Below are 20,500 nucleotides of genomic sequence, written 5' to 3'. Positions count from 1 at the left end.
GCCAATTTTTCGAAGATTAAAATCTAGCGTGCCAAATCATAGGAAAAAAAGGTTATTCAAAATATGAATTAATATTTATATACACCGAAATCATAAATTTAACACACATGACAGCACAGCACGAATGATACGAAGAAACTGATTTAATAAATAGTTCGGTCAGAAGTGCATTTACTATTTTGACGCTATAGGTGCAACATTTTGGCACCCTTTAGGGTGTTTAGCCTCAAAAAAAGCTTTGAGTTACCTCTAATTATAAATTTACTTTTTGTCATTAAAAATGATACCCCAATATACATATTTTTAGCTTTTACTTTTTTTTCTACATTATATGAAAATGGAATAAAATTAATTATATATACATATATATATAGATATAGGAATGTAATATGCAGAGGTTATAATAAGAAAATAAAAATAAACAAGATTTTAAATTACGATTATATATTTTTACGACGAGCTTTTTGTAGAGAAAATTCTTCAATTACTTCTTATATTTGGTATCAGGAACTGATCATTTCTGATACCATACTCTGTAAAGCCAACGAATTTAGTTTGTCATTTTCAATAGTTGATCTTAAGTAGGATTTAATTATATTTAATGCACTAAAGGATCATTCCACTGAACAATTTGATACCGGACTACATAAATACCATACATACGTAATGCTATTTCAATATATGGATACAAACTAGAAATATTAGGATCTTTAAATATTTTGTACAAGTCTAAAACAGTTATCGTCAAATTATTATCTTCTAATCCAGATAAATGACTACGAAAATGAATACATTCATTTGAGAATGATGAACCGAGCTCTTCTTGATATTCTACTTTCAATTTCATTGCTTGTTCTTTAATCTTGGATATTGGCAGTTAAGTAAGATTGAAAAAAAACCAAATATTATATTAACTGTATCATTATTTTGTTTAGCTCAGTAAGTAATGAATCTAATATAACTGTAAAAGTATTTTTTCTAAATTAATCGTTTTGTTGAAATGTTGAATTATATTGATTTGATTCTCCATCAAGCATTATCCTTTTTCTTTTTCGTTCAATTTTGTACTTATCTAAACCAGATTTTTTTTAGATTTATCATAATATGCAAAACTACTTCGTAAGTCTTGAATATCATATATTAATAAATTGTACAAGTACATAACTTTTGTTAAATCAATGTGAACACTGCAGATTTTTACTAATATAGTTGTACTTTTCCAATATATCGTTCCAAAATGTTGTTTGTATACCATATTATATACATTTCTAAGCTTTTCAGATTTTTCAACAAACCTTTGGCTTCACATTTGGTTGTTGATTTTTCTGTTGAATTATTTATAATAATATTTAAAGCTTTTATAATTTCATTCCAATTTTGAGACAGACAAGCATCATGGCGTGCAGACTACCAAGTGTCTTATCACTCTCTTAATGGTTAAATTAACTGAAGGCATTAATTTAATACATTTCAACGATTAGTTGAAAAAAAAATGCAAAGATATTTAAAAAAAAAAAAAAAAATGTAAATTACTCGATGAACCGATGAACATAATATAATACGAGGTCTGGCTATTAAATAACGAGACTGGTTACGAAAAATGGTTTTATAATAAAAATTATTCTACATTCGAATGCTCCCCTTCAATATACTCCCCACCCCTCGCCACACACCTTTCCATACGTTTTTTCCATTGATTGAAACAATGCTGGAAGTCTTTGGTAAGGGCCTTTAGGAGCTCTGCCGTTTTTTGTTTTACCGCTTCCATCGACTCAAATCAGGTCCCTTTCAAAGCAGATTTTATCTTTGGAAACAAAAAAAAGTCACACGGTGCCAAATCTGGTGAATACGGCGCGTGTTCGAGCACTGGAATGCGCTTACCGGCCAAATACTGCTTCACAGATAACGATTTATGGGCAGGTGCGTTGTACTGGTGCAAAATCCAAGAGTTGTTCTTCCAGAACTCGGGCCGTTTCTTACGAACTCGTTCTCGCAGTGTTGCTAAAACTGATAAATAGTAAGTCTGGTTGATAGTCTGACCCTCTGGAACCCATTCAGTCATCACAATACCGTTAAAGTAAAAAAAAAACGATCAATATTGCCTTGAATTTTTATTTGGACATCCTTGCTTTTTTGATTCTGGGCGATTCAGGCGTCTTCCAATGCATCGATTGCCGCTTTGTTTCAACATCGTATTGAAAAATCCACGTTTCGTCGCAAGTAATAATGTTTTTCATCAGTTCGGGATCTTCTTCTAACCTTTCAAGGAAATATGAGCAGACCTGTTGACGCAAGAGCTTTTGGTCAGGCGTCAGGTTTTTTGGCACCAATTTCGCACAGACTTTTTTCATGTGTAATTCCTCATGTAAAATTTTTCTAACCGTTTCTTTATCGGCGTTTACAGCCTCGGAAATCATTCGGATGCTTTTTCGACGATCTGCACGCACAATTTGGTTGATTTTAGTCACTGTTTCCGGAGTTGAAACAGTGACAGGGCGACCTGGGCGCTGGTCATCTTCATTGCTCTCTCGGCCCTCACTAAAACGCTTACACCACTCAAAAACACGTGCACGAGATAGAGAATTGTCCCCATAGGCCTCTTGCAACAATTTATAACACTCAGTCGGAGTTTTTTTCAATTTAACGAGAAATTTGAGATTGATACGTTGCTCCTGTTTTTCGTCACACATGGTTTTCGGCACGAGAAAAAAACACGTTCGTTTCTAACTACTACTGCACAAATACTAAAATAGTGACTAAAACGTATTTTGATAAGTGCACAGATAAGATATTTAGATACCCAACGCACTAATAGTTTTTTTCCCCACCCGTCTACGACCCCTTATATACGGGCAGTCTCGTTATTTAATAGCTAGACCTCGTACATTATACTCATCAACAGCCGGTAGGTACATAACGAAAACGTGATTTACAAATAATTGTGATGTCGCATTTACTAATAAATAATAATCATAAATCATGATTAAAACACTAACAAGTAAACAGCATGTACACATAGACTATAAAATACGAATCTGTTCGCAGAATAATATTGCTCAGTATCCCAATCACGATTAAAGATATAACTTATAGATTATCAACTTTAAAAAAATTAATATTTTTTTATAGGAAATTTTACGTCAGGGGAAAATGTTAAAGTTACATCTTATCATAGACCAATAATCAATTACTCTTTTTAGAATTTTTTCTAATAATTAATATACAATCATATTTATTGAGTTTTAAACTAATAACAGTATTTAACGAAGTAAAAAATATCAAATTAGTTGCCAATAATTACAAAAATTACACCCTCTATAATTTTACACTTGGGGATGAATTCGCAATTGCTACTCCCTAGTTCCGACCCTGTCTATTATAGCCAAGCTTTATATAATAATAATTCTATGATAATGAACAATTTATTATGGGTCCTGTATATATGCAGTCGATTAGACCAACACCGTCGTTATAATTTTGTTGTTATCAAAAGTAAAATTATTATAAATATAATTTTATCATCAATTATAAATTTATAATAAATGAATTACATTATTTTGTTTGTTACATTGTAATATTAAGATATACCATCTTCACTCTTTACATGAAATGTATGTTTCAATTCTAAAGTTTTTATTTTGTTTTCAGAATATATATTTTGAGCGGTAGAAAGTCTATTATAAATATGCATGACCAGTGTCGCAACTACAATTTTTAGGTCCCAAGAAGACTGAGATTTATTGCTCCATTTTTTTAGCATGTCAGACACTTGTTAATGGTTTCTTTTTCCGACCCTTTTTCATCTATCAGTTCAAATATACATCAATATGTATATTAAAACATATTTTAAAATTCACAAATTCACAAAGCACATCAATAAATAAGAATTCAAAATTTTAGAATGATAACCCAATGTATCACATTCTATATTTATTTATTATAATCACCTAATGTATATTGAAAACTTAAATCCTCTATTAGCTTATCTATTAAACAAAAACAATCAGCAGCAACCCATCTTAAATCACTAACTAAGTTCACCGTGTTAAATCCTCTTGGCGATGAAACGAATAATATGGATACTGTTCAACCAAATATTAATTTATCTAAAACCGAAATCGAAACACATACTCCACCGCCCATATTTATAAAATCAAGTTTAAATTATAATGGTTTTCGCAACGCAATAAAAACTGCAATTGGTTCAAATGATTTTACATGCAAAAGCAATTTAAATTAATTAAAACTTCAAACGTCCACTTCTACCAGACACAGAAATTTAATACGCTTATTAAAAGAAAAAAATGTCAATTTCCACACATATCAACTTCGACAAGAAAAACCATTTCGTGTGGTTATCCGTAATCTTCATCATACAACTGATATAAATTACATAAAAGAAGAACTTGAAGTGCATCGTTACACAGCAGTCCAAGTAGTCAATGTTCTCCAATGGCAAACAAAAAAACCTCTTCCACTTTTCTTCGTGGATCTGAAACCTGACCAACACAACTCTGAAATTTTTAAGCTATCTTCTATCTGTTTCACAAAAATTAAAGTTGAAGAACCTCGTCCTCCTCAGCATCTAATCCAATGTCAACGTTGCCAAAATTTCGGTCATACGAAAAAATATTGTAACCACCAACCACGCTGTGTTAAATGCAGTGAATCGCACTTGACTATAAATTGTCAAAAGTCACTCGACCAACCGCCCAAATGTGTTCTCTGCGAAAGACAGCATCCTGCTAGTTACCGTGAATGTCCCTTTTATCAAGACATCTAATTCAAACGTAAATCCTCTCATACAAAAAAAGCGAAGTCTAATCAAAATAATATAATTTCAGAAACTAATGTACAAATACCCATTGGTAATACATCTAAATACGAAAGTCAAAATAAACAAAATAATACACAAAAAACGTATTCTATAGCCGCTCAAAACCTACAAACTAATAACCACCCCAACATAACAATAATGATTCTTTAAATTTAACGAATCAACTTAGCTCATTTATATGTGAGCTTAAATCTTTTATTAACCCTCTAATCACACTACTTACTACAGTAATATACAAAGTTCTCCTAAAAAATGATTAACCGTCTCTAATCTATCAATACTTTTATGGAATACAAATGGTGTGTCCCATCACAAAAAAGAACTGCAAAATCTACTTTATGAAAAAAAATCCACTTAGCCCTCATAACTCATTTTACCAAAAAAAAATACTTTAATATACCTGGATACTTACTATACAAAATCGACCATCCTGATGGTTCTGCCCATGGTGGCACCGCACTACTTTTTTCTTCCGATATAAAACACTATGAACTACTAGGCTTTCAAGAACCTCATGTACAAGCAACAATTATTTCCATACAAATAAAAAATATACCGATTAAAATTGCCTCTAACTACTACCCAACGCGTTACAAAATTGATTTCAAGGAATTCAATAGGTTCTTTCAACTTTTAGGTCATTCATTCATAGCTGGTGGTGACTTTAACTCCAAACACTCTCAAAAACCATTTATCATTCATTTCCGCACAAAATCCTACAAACTGGCCAACTCATGTGAATAGGTTGCCCGAAACACTCGATTTCTTTATTACCACAATCCTCAATCACTTAAATACTTACAACGGAAATATCTGTGATCTATCAAGCGACCATTCTCTCATACTTTTATCAATAACTGGCAATGTTCTATTAAACTCTAGACCTTCCTTAACTAATGGACTAATAAACTGGGACAAATTAAAATTTAATCTGGACTAAACTATTATTCTAAAAGTAGCACTTAAGACCCGTTCTAACATAGACAATGCTGCCGAAGGAATAGTTCGAACAATCCAGCAAGCAGTCATCAAAGTTTCATCACCTATTAACCCACCCATCTCAAATTCTTCCAAAAACTTACCTGCCGACATAAAACAGCTAATAATTAATAAACTTTATGCTCGAGCTAAATGGCAAAGTACAAGGTTGCCTAGTTATAAAAAAAATTTAAATTTCTTAACAAATCTTTTGAAATATAAACTACAGATCCACAAATCGGAACAATTTCAATTATATATGAAATCTGTACAATCAAATAACTGCTTTCTCTGAAAATCAACAAAAAGGCTCACCAGATACAGAGAAAAAATTCCACCTCTCCGACAAGAAAATGGTCAATTAGCTATTACAGATAAAGACAAAGCTAACATTTTTGCTTCTCAATTAGCTGAAACATTCCAGCCTCATTCGTGCACCGATCCCGAAAACGACACAATTATTGAAATTTTACAATTTCTATTAGCTTCGCTACCTATATCGCTATCTGCAAAACCTATCTCTCCTGGTGAAATTCAGAATATAACTAAAAAATTACCTCCTAGCAAGGCACCTGGAAATGACCTCATTACAAACAAAATTCTGAAAAATCTGTCTCTCAAAACTTTATCATTGCTCATAATTCTATGCTAAGAATGTCCCACTTCCCAAAAATCTGGAAATTTGCAGTTAATATACTTGTACACAAACCAAATAAACCTAAACAGTTATCTTCATTATACCGTCCCATAAGTTTACTTCCAGTTCATGGTAAACTTTTCGAAAAGGCTCTCCTGAAAAGATTACGTCCCATCCTTCAAAACAACCTTGTCATACCGAATAATCAAAATTTTATTTTGCCTAGTGCACTATTTTTGCTTGGGTCGACCCCGAGTGGGGGGATACGGAGAGATGGCATCCCTCTACTTTTTTGTATTTACAGTTTTCATCTTGTTTTGTCTAGAATAACGCATTCCTCCTAAGACTTGTATTTTAAAATGATATACTTATCATTTTTATATTTATATATAAGACATTTTTTTTCAGTGAAAATAATTGTTTTTAACATTCAGGCCCGGGCGCCCGGCTTGTCGTGTTGTTTAGTATAAGCCGTTTCGCAACTCGTATAGTACTCGTATTTAGAGCCGCGGCCTAAGATAATTTTAAGTACCACAAGGTGTGAAGAATATTATGATGATATCAGGAAATCTGATTTATAAGGCATCCCTCCACTTATCTTAAGTCATTTCGACCACTGTTTAAAGGTACGGTTTCCCTTGCGCGATCGCGAACGCGAACCGTGATCCAAGATTGCGCGTCTCGATCGCGCGGCTGCTGATACAATGTAAAATAAATAGCGTTGGTTTCCCCTGTGCGATCGCGGTCAGCGATCTAAATTCGATCGCGGCGCGAACGTGAACTGACTGCTTCAAAAGCAATCCAATTGCGTTCGCGCCGTGATTAATTTGTTATTTTGAAAACAGTTATGATATGATACTCATTTATGATTAACTGCAGGTTCTCTAAATTTGATTTCATTATTTTTCAAATGACTGTTGATTAGTATTTTATAATTACCTTCCGTACTTCTCTTTGTAAATAATTTATCTTGGCCTTTTCTTTTTTTTCTGACAAATACAAGAACAAAACGTCATCATCATCTTCTTCAAAGAGAATTTTCAATATATTTACGTCGTCAGATATATCCATTCTAATTTAAAAATTTACAGTATGTTCCTTCATACATAATAATATTAAGTACGACTGAATGATGAGATCTAAATTAAATTATTTTTACTCTATTTATTACTCTCGATCGCGACATAAAATCGTTCAGAATAAACTAAGACGACGCGAACGTGATCTTCGTTCATCGTCGGGTTCGCTGTCCGCGGTTGCCGAACACGTTTGCGATCGCGCAAGGGAAACCGTACCTTAAGCCGGACCGTGTTAAGGAGGGGTCAAAGAGGGCAATTGTCCCCAGGTGCCGTAGTTTTGTGAAAGAAAGTGGGCACCCTTATCTGCACTTAATATGCTACCAGTGGCTCCAAAGAAAAAAATTTTTCCTTGGGGCGCTGAAATTTTTGACACGGTCTTAAGCTTTTCCGCGAACAATCGCACCAAATATAAAACGTATACAATCTATAAATAATATATCTATATAATCTATATACAACGTATATATATATATATAAGTGTGTGACGTGTGTATGATATAGGAAAACCAGATTAAGAAATTACAGATATATGTACTATTTACGTAACAATACTTAAAAATTATAATTTCAACTATTAAATATAGTAAAAAATGTTTAGGTAAGCCAACGGGTGGGCCAGAGGTTTCCTAGACGAGCCACGGCAGGCCCGTGCCCGCCTTTAGCGTCGCCACTGTGGAGAAACCAGAAACTTACAGCATGACGTAGTAAATTTATACACTATACGCTGTATCAGTGGCGCAACCTGTGGGGTGGACTCCGGGTCTGGACCCCCCCTTGGTACGTATAATAGTATATTAATATCATATTCTAGATATATATATTATAATTTATTATTATTTGTATATTAGTTTATTTTGTCAGACCCCCCCATGAAAAATTCCTGATTGCGCTACTGCGCTGTATTACTACGCTTACGTTGATAATGTACTGATTTTTTTAATCGTATCAGCATCTTATTAGATATAATATATTTATTGAATTTATAAAAGTACTTTATTACTCTTTCAGTATATACATGCATAATAATAATACCCTCTCACCCCTTTAAAAAGGTGTGACAGAAGTCACACCTATATAGTGTATTCGGCGCCACTGCATCTACAGTGACGGCCAGGGCTGTATTTAGACATTTTACGCCCTGGGCAACACATGAGCCATCCTTTCATAAGTCATAACATCCCCCTCCCCCCAAATATATATATATTATACTATTAATATTAATATTAAAAAAATATGTACTCACCTGTATTATATATAGTTATAAAACAAATTTAAATATACCTATATGTGAACATATACATAATGTAACATAATACCAGTATGTCAGTACACATTTGCTGCCCCCCTAATGATTAAAAAATTTGCCGCCCGGGGCAACAAGGAACACTTGCCTCCCCCAAATACAGGCCTGGTGACTGCTTGACAAAAAAAAAAAAATTAAATTATAAATTTTACAAACGCAAATCATTATGAAGATGAAACAAAACAACATTGTAACGCATTTAAATGTAATAATTATAATGATATTTTATATTTATTGAAAAGAATAAGTTATCTAATATAAATAAATGTGTAAATATATTTGTGTTGTAAATGTGATTGTGATTTTAATGGCGTACACATAACTTTTGTATTGGTGGGGAGGGTCAGTTGCAAAAAATTATTATGGAAGAATAATTCCTAAACCTAAGTACCTGCACATTTAAATAATAAATAATATAAGATATACAGTCGACTCTCGATAATTCGAAATTGACGGGACTGCTAAAAAACTTCGAATTACCGAGAGTTCGAATTGTTGAGTAGTTCGAAATAACGAGAGGGCAAAAAAAAAATTCGAATTATAGAGAGTTAAGAAAAAATTTTTTTTTTATTATTGTACATACATACATACATATTAATTATTTCAGTAAAGTAGGTGATACGGCATATATATTAGAGTTATTTATTGTTAATATTAACATTTTTAATTATTTATTATTATTATAAAAGATTATTATTTTTTAAAGAAATCTGTTATGGTTTTCTGCTTCATTGAATTTAGTTTAATTTTTTCAATAGTATTTTCTATAGTAAATAAAGCATCAAAAACCTCAACAGTGACTTCTGACTGGAGCGAGAAATTTCGTAATTTTTCCAAGGATAAACTGGCTTCTTTTAAAGTCACAAGAGGTAGAGGACTTGTGTCATCTTCATTGTCTTCATCAATGCTTAATGTATTTTCCAAAATTTCGGCATCAGAGAAGACTCCCCATACAGCAACATCTTCATCTACATTGACATAATCAGTGAAAGATACATTTTCTTGAGTTGGCAGGGAATTCCATTGTATCGATTCAATATTTAACTGGTCGTTTTCTGTTTCTTGAATTTTTTTGGTAAATCCCGATTTTTTAAAACACTTGAGTATCGTAGAAGGAGCCACTTTTTTCCATGCCTTATCAATAAATATCATAGCAGTCAATACACTAATGTTTGGCGTTTGTTCACTTTCAATGCATTCCAAAACATTCTTTACAACTTCTTGACGGTAAAAAGTTTTACAATTCTTAATTATACCTTGGTCGAGTGGTTGCAACTTCGATGTGGTGTTAGGAGGAAAAAATTGAAGTTCTATATTAGTTAAAGGTGGGGGGTTATTATGAACTGTACAGTTGTCTAAAAACAGTAGAATTTTTCATTCCTGTTTTTTCATGTCTTCATTGAGTGAAAACAACCATTCATTAAATAATTCTGTCGTCATCCATGCCTTTTTATTTGAACAATAAGTTATAGGAAATGAACGTATGCCATTAAAACACCTAGGTTTGGCAGCTTTTCCTATGAGGAGTGGAGTTAACTTTTCGGAGCCGTCCATGTTTACTGCTAATAAAATCGTTAATCTGTCTTTACTATGTTTCCCGCCGTGGCATTTTTCTTCTTTAAAAGTGAAAGTTTTATCTGGTAAACATTTAAAAAATAGAGCGGTTTCATCTGTGTTGAACACGTTTCGTGGTTCGTAATTTTTTAACAAAGTTGAAAGTTTACAATGCCACTCTGAACACACGTTATTGTCAACACTAGAACTTTCTCCATAAATTTTTTTGAAAACAATACCGTTTCTTTTTTTAAAATTCGTTAACCATCCATCACTAGCTGAGAAAAACGGGATGCCCAACTCTTTGGCGAATGATTTTGCTTTTTCTTTGAGTAAGAGGCCACTTACAGGCACATTTTGCCCTCTGCATTGCCTAACCCATTGTACTAAACACTCTTCTAGTCTTGGTTCTTACCTTTACTGTTTCGTTTCCGACCACCGCTTGATGACGCAGTGATGATTTTATTTTTGTCCTTCAAAATCGTAGACAGTGTACTTAAAGGAATGTCAAATGTCTTAGCCACTTCGGTTTTTTTGTCACCTCTTTCAAGCGCTTCAATCAATTGTTTTTTTTCCGAAATCGTCAAAGATTTGTATTTTTCAGAATTAGACGCACTCATCACATGAACTTGACTTTACAACCGACCAAACGAAACTAAAATAAAACTACATTCGACTGACGGCTATCGACGACTCGACGAGTTAAATTACGATTAGAGACAATTGAGAAATAAAACGATAAGGTTCTTACAATAATATTCTATAGTTATCGACAGTAATAATCTAAATTTCTACACGATTGTATAGTATTTATTAATAAAAAGATTATAAGAATACAGATAAAATACATTTGGTGAATATACTTCGAATTTCCGAGCATTAAACGAATGATACTTCGAATTGTCAAGTGTTAGTGGCCAGTTTTCCCAAAATTTAATTTCGAATTACCAAGTGTACTTAAATGCATTGTTTTTGTTCGAATTACCGCGTGGTTTTCAAGGAACCGAGTATTTACTTCGAATTACCGAATGTTTCGAATTATCGAAGGTTTGAATTACCGAGAGTCGACTGTATATATTGAATGTGTATATATAATAATAATTTACATTAAATCATTGCAATATTTTTTGTTTCTTTATAATTTCCTTACATTAAGAACACTATTTTATACTATTTTAAAACACCTATGGGGGAATCTGACTACCACATCACCCTTTATATACGCCCCTGATTTTACTGATAATTTTATATTTTTGAAAAATAATAGTGATTTTAATGTAATAAAAAGTATAATATTTGTACAAATGTGACAGGAATAAATAATCATATAATATTTATAAATTATGTTTACTTAATACAGCCGAGTCGTAATAACTCGAACCTTGATAACATGAAAAACTTGACTACTCGAATTTTGTTTTATTCCTTAAGAAAATACCCTATAAATTGGTTTACCTCAAAATGAATTTTTATCCCCCTTCTTCGCGAGTTATCGCGACTCGACTATATATTTGTAACTAAATTATTATTATCATTATAATTATTTTTTTTATTGATGCATGTAACCATTCGTCGATTGTGGCGTGTACAGCTTATGCAGTATACGTTTATTGTAGATTAAAATTTGCTGTGCAATTGTGCGTTTTAAAAATAATTTAAATTTTAAGTTGAAAAAAAAAACGATTTAAATTCAGTGATTTAAAATTCCAGGGGCCAAACGTCCTATGGGTAGGTATAAATAAATCTATATAACTCCTGGAGACCAAAGGTCCTATCATAATAATAGACCAGTGGTGGTCAAACGGGAGGGGGGATAGATCCCCCCATGATATTTTTTTAAATATTTATATTTCATCCATATTATACATAATATAATATAGGTATTGATCTATTTTCTATTTCAAAAAATAAATATACTGTACTTATTAGTTATTATTGTCACTAGGCTGGAATAAAATTAATAGGTCAAACATAAAACACTAAAATATTAATTGAAACAAACTTTTTAGGTTTTTTTCGTTTCTTTTATAGTTAAATTATAAGAATGCATGAAATTTAAATTTAGTACTTAATGCTTAACATAATATATTATATTATTATATGAATTGTGTAATTATATTATTTTAGAGTCGTCTATATATCATAGTCATAGTTAGTCACTATGGCTGTTCATAGTGGGGTTGTCAATATAATTGCAGACGAAGTACTGGACGAATTGGCAAATCAGAAAAATAAGATTAAAAAAAAAAATAAAGATTTAATAATATAAATATCATTAGTAATAATTAATAATATCATTAATATAATATAATTTTCATATTTAAAAATAAAGATTTTTATATATAGTGTTAGAAAATTAGCTACATCCCCTCCCCCATGATAAAATTATTTGACCGCCACTGTAATAGACAAGAATGAAACGTCCGTGGGCTTGTTTTTTTGACAGAGGCGAAATGTCCTTTTATCAGAGCAATAAAAAATATTTGATCCATTGATGGGAAATGTTCTTCAACCGAATTGAAAAAAATTCGAATATTTTTATTAATAAATGTAAAAATACTGAAATATACTTAGGTGTATTTTCTGTTTACCTAATTGTTTGTTTTTACACAAGTCTTAAAACTCATTTTATAGTTTAGGAACATACTGCGTTATGATACCTATGCCCTCCCTCATAATTATGCTACTACCAATATTAATGTTCTGATGACCTGATATAAACAAATTAAACAATTATGATGTTAATTTAAGCTTGTAAATATTCCTTTAAATATATTATAATTTAAACATGTTTTAAATTCATGCCTAAGTTAGTACCTATTGATAAACTATAGTTATAATTGATAAGCGATAGTAAGGTTTTTATATTTTTGTATTTTTTTTTTTTTTTCTAAATAGGGATTTATGTAATTTTACGTTGGCCACGTCAGCAAGGTAAAAAAAAATTCTTCTTCTTATTGTTAAAATACGGGAAATTAATTTTTTTAAGGCTGACACAACCGATCTCCCGAAATTTGATTTTGATAATATCTCATTGTTATCAAAATTGGGAAAATTGTACCAGCCTATGTCCTAGCCTGAACATTAAATTTACCGTTTTATTCATTATTTGGTTACACTGTTAAAGTGTAAACAAATTGTAAACCAACCTTAATACTTGTACCACCTTCGGTATTCCAATTTTCTAATTAATATGTACTTGTGATTTTCAGATATTTTGTTATTTGGTTTTGACTATTTCTTTTGCTCACTTGTTTATTTTTTTAATTTTTTATTGCCGTTTTACTGTAATTCAAATTTCTCTATCTATATTTAAATATCATTGAAGGTAAGGAAAATTATTGTTTTCTGAACATTTATTATACCTGTTCACGTTGGGAATATTATAATAAACGTGGCCTGTAAAAAACCGCCATAGTTCTTTTGCGTTGGTAGGTTATCGTTTAAGAAAAATTAAATATGAATTTTCATGTAAAAACTATTCTTAATTAGACGTACTACATTTGAATATCTGTTAGAGGTTTGCATTAATTGCTTCTTATATCAATTACGTTTAATTTATTCCGTGACCATTTAATATTTTGGTTCTTATAGTCTAGTAAATCATTTATATTATTTACTTTGATGAATACTTGTAATATTGTTAGATACGCAATATTTTTGGTTTTCTTGTTAAAGAATACATGAAAGATAACATTATTTTTTTAACTGTTAATTATTGTTTAGTAATTTTGGTTGTATTTTCTATTTAGGCTTAGGCTTTCTTTTTTTGTTTTTTCAGTTTCAAGACAGTACCTATATCGTTAATTGTATATTTTCCATTTAAAAATAATAAATAATATAAAAATTAAGTAAAAATGGATACACTCGTGAATTTTAATGAAGAAGATGAAATAATTCAACATTCTGAACCAAACATTGCATTCATTGTTGATGAAGTTACATTTGGCAAAGGTACACTTTATGTTGCGGAGAGTAAACTCTACTGGAAGAATGATGCTAATAATCAAACTGTCAGTGTTGATTACAAGTCCATGTGTGTGTTTGGTACATGTAATCACCCAACTGTTCATGAAAAACCTTGTATGCAAATAATAGTCGATTTTACTTTTAAACCTTCTGATAGTGTGCCATTTCAAAATGGTAATAGTCATGAAAACAATTCTGTTAATGAAGAAGAGAATAATGTGGAGAATGAAGAGGAAGAGGAAGAAATGAAATCTAAAATAAAACTCGTACCTGATAACCCAGAATGTCTGACAGAAATATATGAAGCATTCACTCGTGTCCAACCGTTGCACAATAGTCATGATTCAGATAGTGAAGATGATGAATTTTACTATAATGAAAATGATGAATTTGAAGATAATGATGAGGATGAAAATATGAATTAACTGATCTTTCTTTATTAATATTTAATAAATTCCGTTGATCAATATTTTTCTTTTGTTTTTTTTCTCTGATGCATATTTAAGACCAGTTAAAATAAGTACATCAATTCTCAGTGAACAAGTTTCATTTGTTTATATTATATAACACATGAATAAACTACTTTTATACTTATATTAATTTTGAATAGCCCTGTATTTTTTAAACAGTAGATGAATGATGTACCTGATATGTATTTTATATTATGTATAATATTTATGAAGTTTATTAATTTCATCTATTATTTATTACTTTTGTTTCATATATAAAATATATTTTTGTCTAAATAATTTGTACTCCATCTTAAATTTAATTACATCAACTATTTATAATGAACAACTGTAATTTTATTAATTTCTGTTTTCAATGTTTATAGTTATTTAATTTATGAAATTATCTTATTTTTATTACTATGTTAAAAATGTACAACATTAATTTATTGAATATATTTTATCCATGCAATTTAAAAAATATTAGTTCCATTTTATACTACCAGCAGAACAAAAAAAAAAATTGGTTTAGATAAAATGGATGTGGTGTGTGGTGCAATCCACTTTATATAAATAGCATTTAACATTTGACGAAAATAGATTAATTAAATATTTTAAAAACTATTGAGAATGCAATTTTTAAAAAATGTTTAATTCTTGTCTTTTGCAACAAACTAATGTAATGAACATTTATATTTAAGCTTTTTTCCATGGCATTCAGTACCTAAAACCATAATTATTATGTACTTTGTAGGTAATTTAGGATAAAATTATAGAAAAAACATTTATTTACTATTTTATAAAAATGTTTAATTTTTTGGGTTTATTAATAAACCAAGTACAATTTTTTTATATTTTTACATAAAAAAAAAAATTACAAGAATACACTTATAGTTTTAAAATTGTCTTATATAATTGATATTTTATAGAGGGAAAACATTTATCTTGACATCAAATTGCCTGTATATTTTGATCAATCCAAATATTTTTCAGTTTATGAACAAATATTGTTTTTAAAATACTCATAAATAAAAACAAAATGTATATCTAAATTTGTTATTTCATGAATTATTAATGTTATAAACGTGTTACACGTGTGCTAAAAAGTCTAGTAACATATATGTTATTAATGACCTTTTTAATAACTTTGTTTAACGCTTGATTATTTCATATGTTGCTATTAATATTGTTTTTAAAATGAACTAAAATACACTTCAGAAAAATAATTTTATAAATTTAAAATTCAAATTTTGTTGATGAGTACTATAAACATTAAATTTAATCACCTTGTAGACTAATTATTAATATTTTAAGAAATAATATATTTATATATTTAAAACATTTTATTAAATAAAATATATTTTTTGATTTTAGGTAAACTTAAGATAAATAATGACGGAAGCTGTAGTAAGTGGAAAAGATACTCGTTGTTTATTTATTAACAATGGAGATGATTTGTTGACTTTAAAAAAAGTTGTATCAAAAAAGTCAGACAAAGATGATTGTGAGAAACAAAAACATAAAAAGTCTAAAGAAACGAATGGTAGTGAATTAAATGGAAACCACAATAAAACTGATAGCATAAATTTTGATATTGATAATACATCATCATTGGAACCAAATTTAGAAATGGACAGTGATACAGATCGTAATATTACAATTGATTCAATTTGTACTCAAGAAGATCGAGAATCAGAGAATATAGATGTTTCTAATGAAAATTCAAATGAAGCTGACATTAAAAATGGAGAAAAAGATATTCAAGTAAGTTTTTACAAATCTTAAAAATATAAATATAATTCAAGTAATATTTTTAGAAATATCCAAAAACTTTAATATTTTTATCCATATATTTATTTATTCTAAAAGTTGTTTTTTTTAATTTTTATACTCAACATTGTAAAATAAATTATGTTATAAAGTTAAGCATGTTGGAGGGGGATCACCATAGAATAATGAGTAGATTAAGGCTGCTATGTTTAAACATATAATTACCTATTTTTGGATGGGACTATCATTTCATGAGAAAGATTTCTGCTGTCCTTTTTCCACATTTACCATGTATACCTTACAAAAAAAAAAAAAAAAAAAAACCTTTTAATAAACAAATGATCTACTTACTACCATTTAAAAAATGATTCGATTTTAATTTTCAGTATGTTTTTGATTACATTGGGTTTCCAAATATTTATTATTATTATTATTATTATTATTTGGACAGTAATCTGTTAAATGTTAATTTTAAATACATAACCCAATTATATTAATTTATTGATTTTTTTATTGTTCTTTTATTATTTAAGAAATTATGTAAAACTTATTTATAAATAATAATTTACAGGCAATTTCAATTAAATGTTCTGATATTCCATATTCACCAAGTGAATCAGTGGATGATATTGAGTATAACGATTTGGACGATGATGATTTGGAATTAAACAACATTAAATCTCCAGCATCTTATTTTAACATTTCATCAAGAGCACCATTACATTCTCATGGAGAATTTGACATAACATTAGAAGATGATATTTTACCGTTGGATGAAGAAATATTACAAATTAATGATAAGAAAAGAAAATTTGAAAATTCACCAGAAGAAGAACAGAAAACCAGTAAAGTACTTAAATTGTGGAATATTATGAAATATCCTTTTCAGAAAATAACTACTGGAACATCCTTAAATGAAAATGAATTGATTACATCTAAACCTGAAGTCAAAAATAGTGATGATAATCCTATGGTAACAAATGTGAGTGAAAACAATAGTGATCATTTTGAAATCGGAGAATCAAATAAATTAGTTGATCCAGAAATCGAAATAGAAGTTAAAGATACTTCTGAAACTTCAAAGAAATTTTGTACTATAATGTAAGGTATACACTTATGATTGTTGTAATATTCTTGTTTTAAAGAAATTTATGTGCATAATAGTAAAATAAAAGTTTATTATTTTAGATTGACTTTCTTCTCATCAAAATTATTGTACTTGATATAAATCCTCTTTTATACTATATGATACTCTAATTTGTTACTATTTTTTTTTTTTTTTACCTGAACTTATCCATGACCATTTACATCATCTAAAGTACTATTTTAATCAAACTTTGGATAATAATTTTACAAACATTTTATGTTGTTCCTTTGTATAACATAGTTTATTATGGTCTTATTACTATAATTACTAATCTACTAAAAAACAGTATTATGTTCCAAAGCAGTAAAATATACATGATTTTTTATTTTGTTTAATTATTGTAAATTTACAATTGGTAATAATAATTACATTTATTTATTTTAAATTAAACAAATTGTTGGAAAAATATGAATATATTATAAAACTATGTTATTTTATATTGGTCAAGGATTAATTTTATTGTATAAATATAATTTTTTTTTTTTAGATTATTAATTTTTGTACATTATAATTAACAATTTATAACTGTTCAGAAATATTCACCTTTAGTTTTTATTATAAAAATGTAATTATTAGTGTGAATAATTTTTATAGAAGTTATTAAAACTGCTTTTAAAACCTGGCTATGCAGTATATATGTTATTAATATTTTTAAACATTTAAATAAAATGTCATTAATATAACTATCTGATCTTAGAAATTTGTTTGATTAAATGAATTATTTATGAAATGAATATTTAATTATAGTGTTAATTACCATTTATTTTGTAAATAAGTTTATAATGATTGTATACCAGCCATTTTATGTTTTGGTTTTTGCTGTTTTTATTTTAATAAGTTAGGATGTATTATATATAATAAGATATTATCTACTTATTATTTTAGCATATTAATAAAGAATTAAATAAGAATATTATATTTTTACTTTAAGTTAGTTGTGTTGTAATTGTTTTTACAATTCTTTCTATTAATAAATTAGTATAAATAAAATAAATATTTTTAAAATTTGATTTAGATTTGCATATTTTATTATAACTAGGGTTGGTATTTTTTAAAAAAAATATTAAAAAATGCAAAAATATTTAAAAAAAAGTTTTTATTATTCTAATGCTTTATGATGTACAAAATTCTGTTTTTTTATTGCATTATTATAAATATTTTTGTTGGTATTCTGACACGGGAACAGGCGACATATAATTGGCCATGTTAAATACAAGGATTTTCAAGATTGATGACATTATAGACTTTTTATCGACCTATAGTTTTGTCGGGTTGGGCCGTTAGTGCGCACTCTAGACCAACTAAATAGTCAAGTTGGTGGTGACTGCGTACACCTACTAACAGTCGGCCGATCATTTCTATCGACAATTTTAATATATAGTTGTTATTATATTATATTATCTGTATTAGTTGCTATTGAAGAAAGTGATCGCGTGAAAATTAATGACAAAATGTTGTCCAGAAATGTAATTATTGCTTTGATACAACGGAAAAGAAGGATTACAAAGAAAATAAACCTAGAATATTGGTACATCCTATCTACACTGATAGATTATTACAAGGAAAGTTCTATAAAATGCACTCAAAATTATTATAGAGCGCGGGTCTTTTTTCGATTTCCTCTATTAAATTTTCAATAAATGATTTAATAAACAGCGACATTTTCTACCAGCAACAACTTCCTGTGTCGACTTACCTTCTATCGGTTTAGTCGGCCAACTAATTAATCGGCATGTGTGCGGGCGATGGGAAAGTGTTATATTGATTAAACAATCGGCCGATAGTTCGCCGACTGTTTAGTTTGAAGGCAATCGTACAGCCCATCAAACTTATTAATTGGCTGATACCAAATCGGTATAATGTGGGCTCTTACATTAACCTTCATACAATTTAAAACCCGACTAAACTGTCGGCCGATAAAAAGTCTGTCAGTGGCGTGGTGATGATATTATTTTGGAGCAATTGCTCCTTCGAAATTGTTAGTAGGTGGGTGGTCCCTCTACCAAAAAATACTTAACAATAATATAGATACATCATAACATCATATTGAATGTTTTAAGTGATAGTTAATATTTGGCTCACAAATGTACTATACATAATCCGTTACACTAGAAACAATCAGTGGCGTATTTTTAATTTTTTTTGGAGGGAGGTCCACAGTTTATACATAATTAATATAATATATATTATATTGTAATAGTTACGTCTTTATGTAGTTTTTGGAGGAAGTTGAACTAAATATATAATGTAATAATCGTATATTATTATGTATTGTTATAAAATAAATTCCAGTTGTAGAGGCTAACTCCTCTATCACTTCATCAACCGTAATTTCAACTTCCTTGTGAATGTTTAACATAGCCAATTATGCAAATATGTAAGAATTTCAGTTTATTTTTTATTTTTTTGAGAGTTTCTGGTGGGGTCCAGTACCCTTGGATCCCTCCCGTAAATACGCCACTGGAAACAATTGGTGCTAACCAATTGCAATACCAATGTTAACAACATTATTCAAAATTCACATAAACTGCATAGATCAAGATACAAGATAATTAATGAGTTTAATAAATTTACTAGATAATTAAATAGGTAAGTACATCTGATTATACAAATCAGTCTAACATACGTATATTTTTTAAATTGTAAATGTTTTGTTGTGGTGAAAATGCCGTTAGGATGAATAAAGGGTATCTTATGGTATATATATTTTTGCTCTTCACCAAAAATTAGTTCAACACGCCACTGAAGTCTGTATTTTGTGGGCTCTGTAACACTTG

General features: G+C 29.3%; 5 protein-coding genes across 6 annotated transcripts; 2 read left to right on the top strand and 3 right to left on the bottom strand.

The window, feature by feature from the left end:
• Positions 1 to 2,109: 2,109 nt before the first annotated feature.
• Positions 2,110 to 2,707, bottom strand: LOC112683274 (protein GVQW3-like). The gene has a single exon (XM_025554206.1). It carries the CDS (start codon positions 2,688 to 2,690, stop codon positions 2,112 to 2,114), a length of 579 nt encoding a protein of 192 aa, XP_025409991.1. The 5' UTR covers positions 2,691 to 2,707; the 3' UTR covers positions 2,110 to 2,111.
• A 6,820-nt stretch (positions 2,708 to 9,527) lies between these two features.
• Positions 9,528 to 9,986, bottom strand: LOC112683237 (tigger transposable element-derived protein 6-like). The gene has a single exon (XM_025554154.1). The coding sequence runs from the start codon at positions 9,984 to 9,986 to the stop codon at positions 9,528 to 9,530; it is 459 nt and encodes a 152-aa protein (XP_025409939.1).
• Positions 9,987 to 10,208: 222 nt separating this feature from the next.
• Positions 10,209 to 11,008, bottom strand: LOC112683236 (tigger transposable element-derived protein 4-like). Its single transcript, XM_025554153.1, has 2 exons — positions 10,804 to 11,008; positions 10,209 to 10,504 (listed from the first exon to the last, which is right to left on the bottom strand). The coding sequence occupies exons 1-2, from the start codon at positions 11,006 to 11,008 to the stop codon at positions 10,209 to 10,211; spliced, it is 501 nt and encodes a 166-aa protein (XP_025409938.1).
• Positions 11,009 to 13,577: 2,569 nt separating this feature from the next.
• On the top strand, positions 13,578 to 18,035 carry LOC112683267. 2 transcript variants are annotated; one of them, XM_025554197.1, is made up of 3 exons: positions 13,578 to 13,716; positions 16,181 to 16,570; positions 17,148 to 18,035. In XM_025554197.1, the coding sequence occupies exons 2-3, from the start codon at positions 16,199 to 16,201 to the stop codon at positions 17,679 to 17,681; spliced, it is 906 nt and encodes a 301-aa protein (XP_025409982.1). In that variant the 5' UTR covers positions 13,578 to 13,716; positions 16,181 to 16,198; the 3' UTR covers positions 17,682 to 18,035. The 2 variants fall into 2 exon arrangements, with proteins under 2 accessions (XP_025409982.1, XP_025409984.1); XM_025554199.1 differs by lacking the exon at positions 13,578 to 13,716 and adding an exon at positions 13,738 to 13,819.
• LOC112683235 (methylosome subunit pICln-like) lies at positions 14,246 to 14,782 on the top strand. The gene has a single exon (XM_025554152.1). It carries the CDS (start codon positions 14,246 to 14,248, stop codon positions 14,780 to 14,782), a length of 537 nt encoding a protein of 178 aa, XP_025409937.1.
• Positions 18,036 to 20,500: the final 2,465 nt, after the last annotated feature.

The sequence above is a fragment of the Sipha flava genome, unplaced genomic scaffold (genome assembly GCF_003268045.1).
Source record: "Sipha flava isolate LNK unplaced genomic scaffold, YSA_version1 222_pilon_pilon, whole genome shotgun sequence".
Taxonomy (NCBI): domain Eukaryota; kingdom Metazoa; phylum Arthropoda; class Insecta; order Hemiptera; family Aphididae; genus Sipha; species Sipha flava.
The sequence above is the reverse complement of the archived record's forward strand: the minus strand, read 5'-3'. Positions and strand labels throughout refer to the sequence as shown.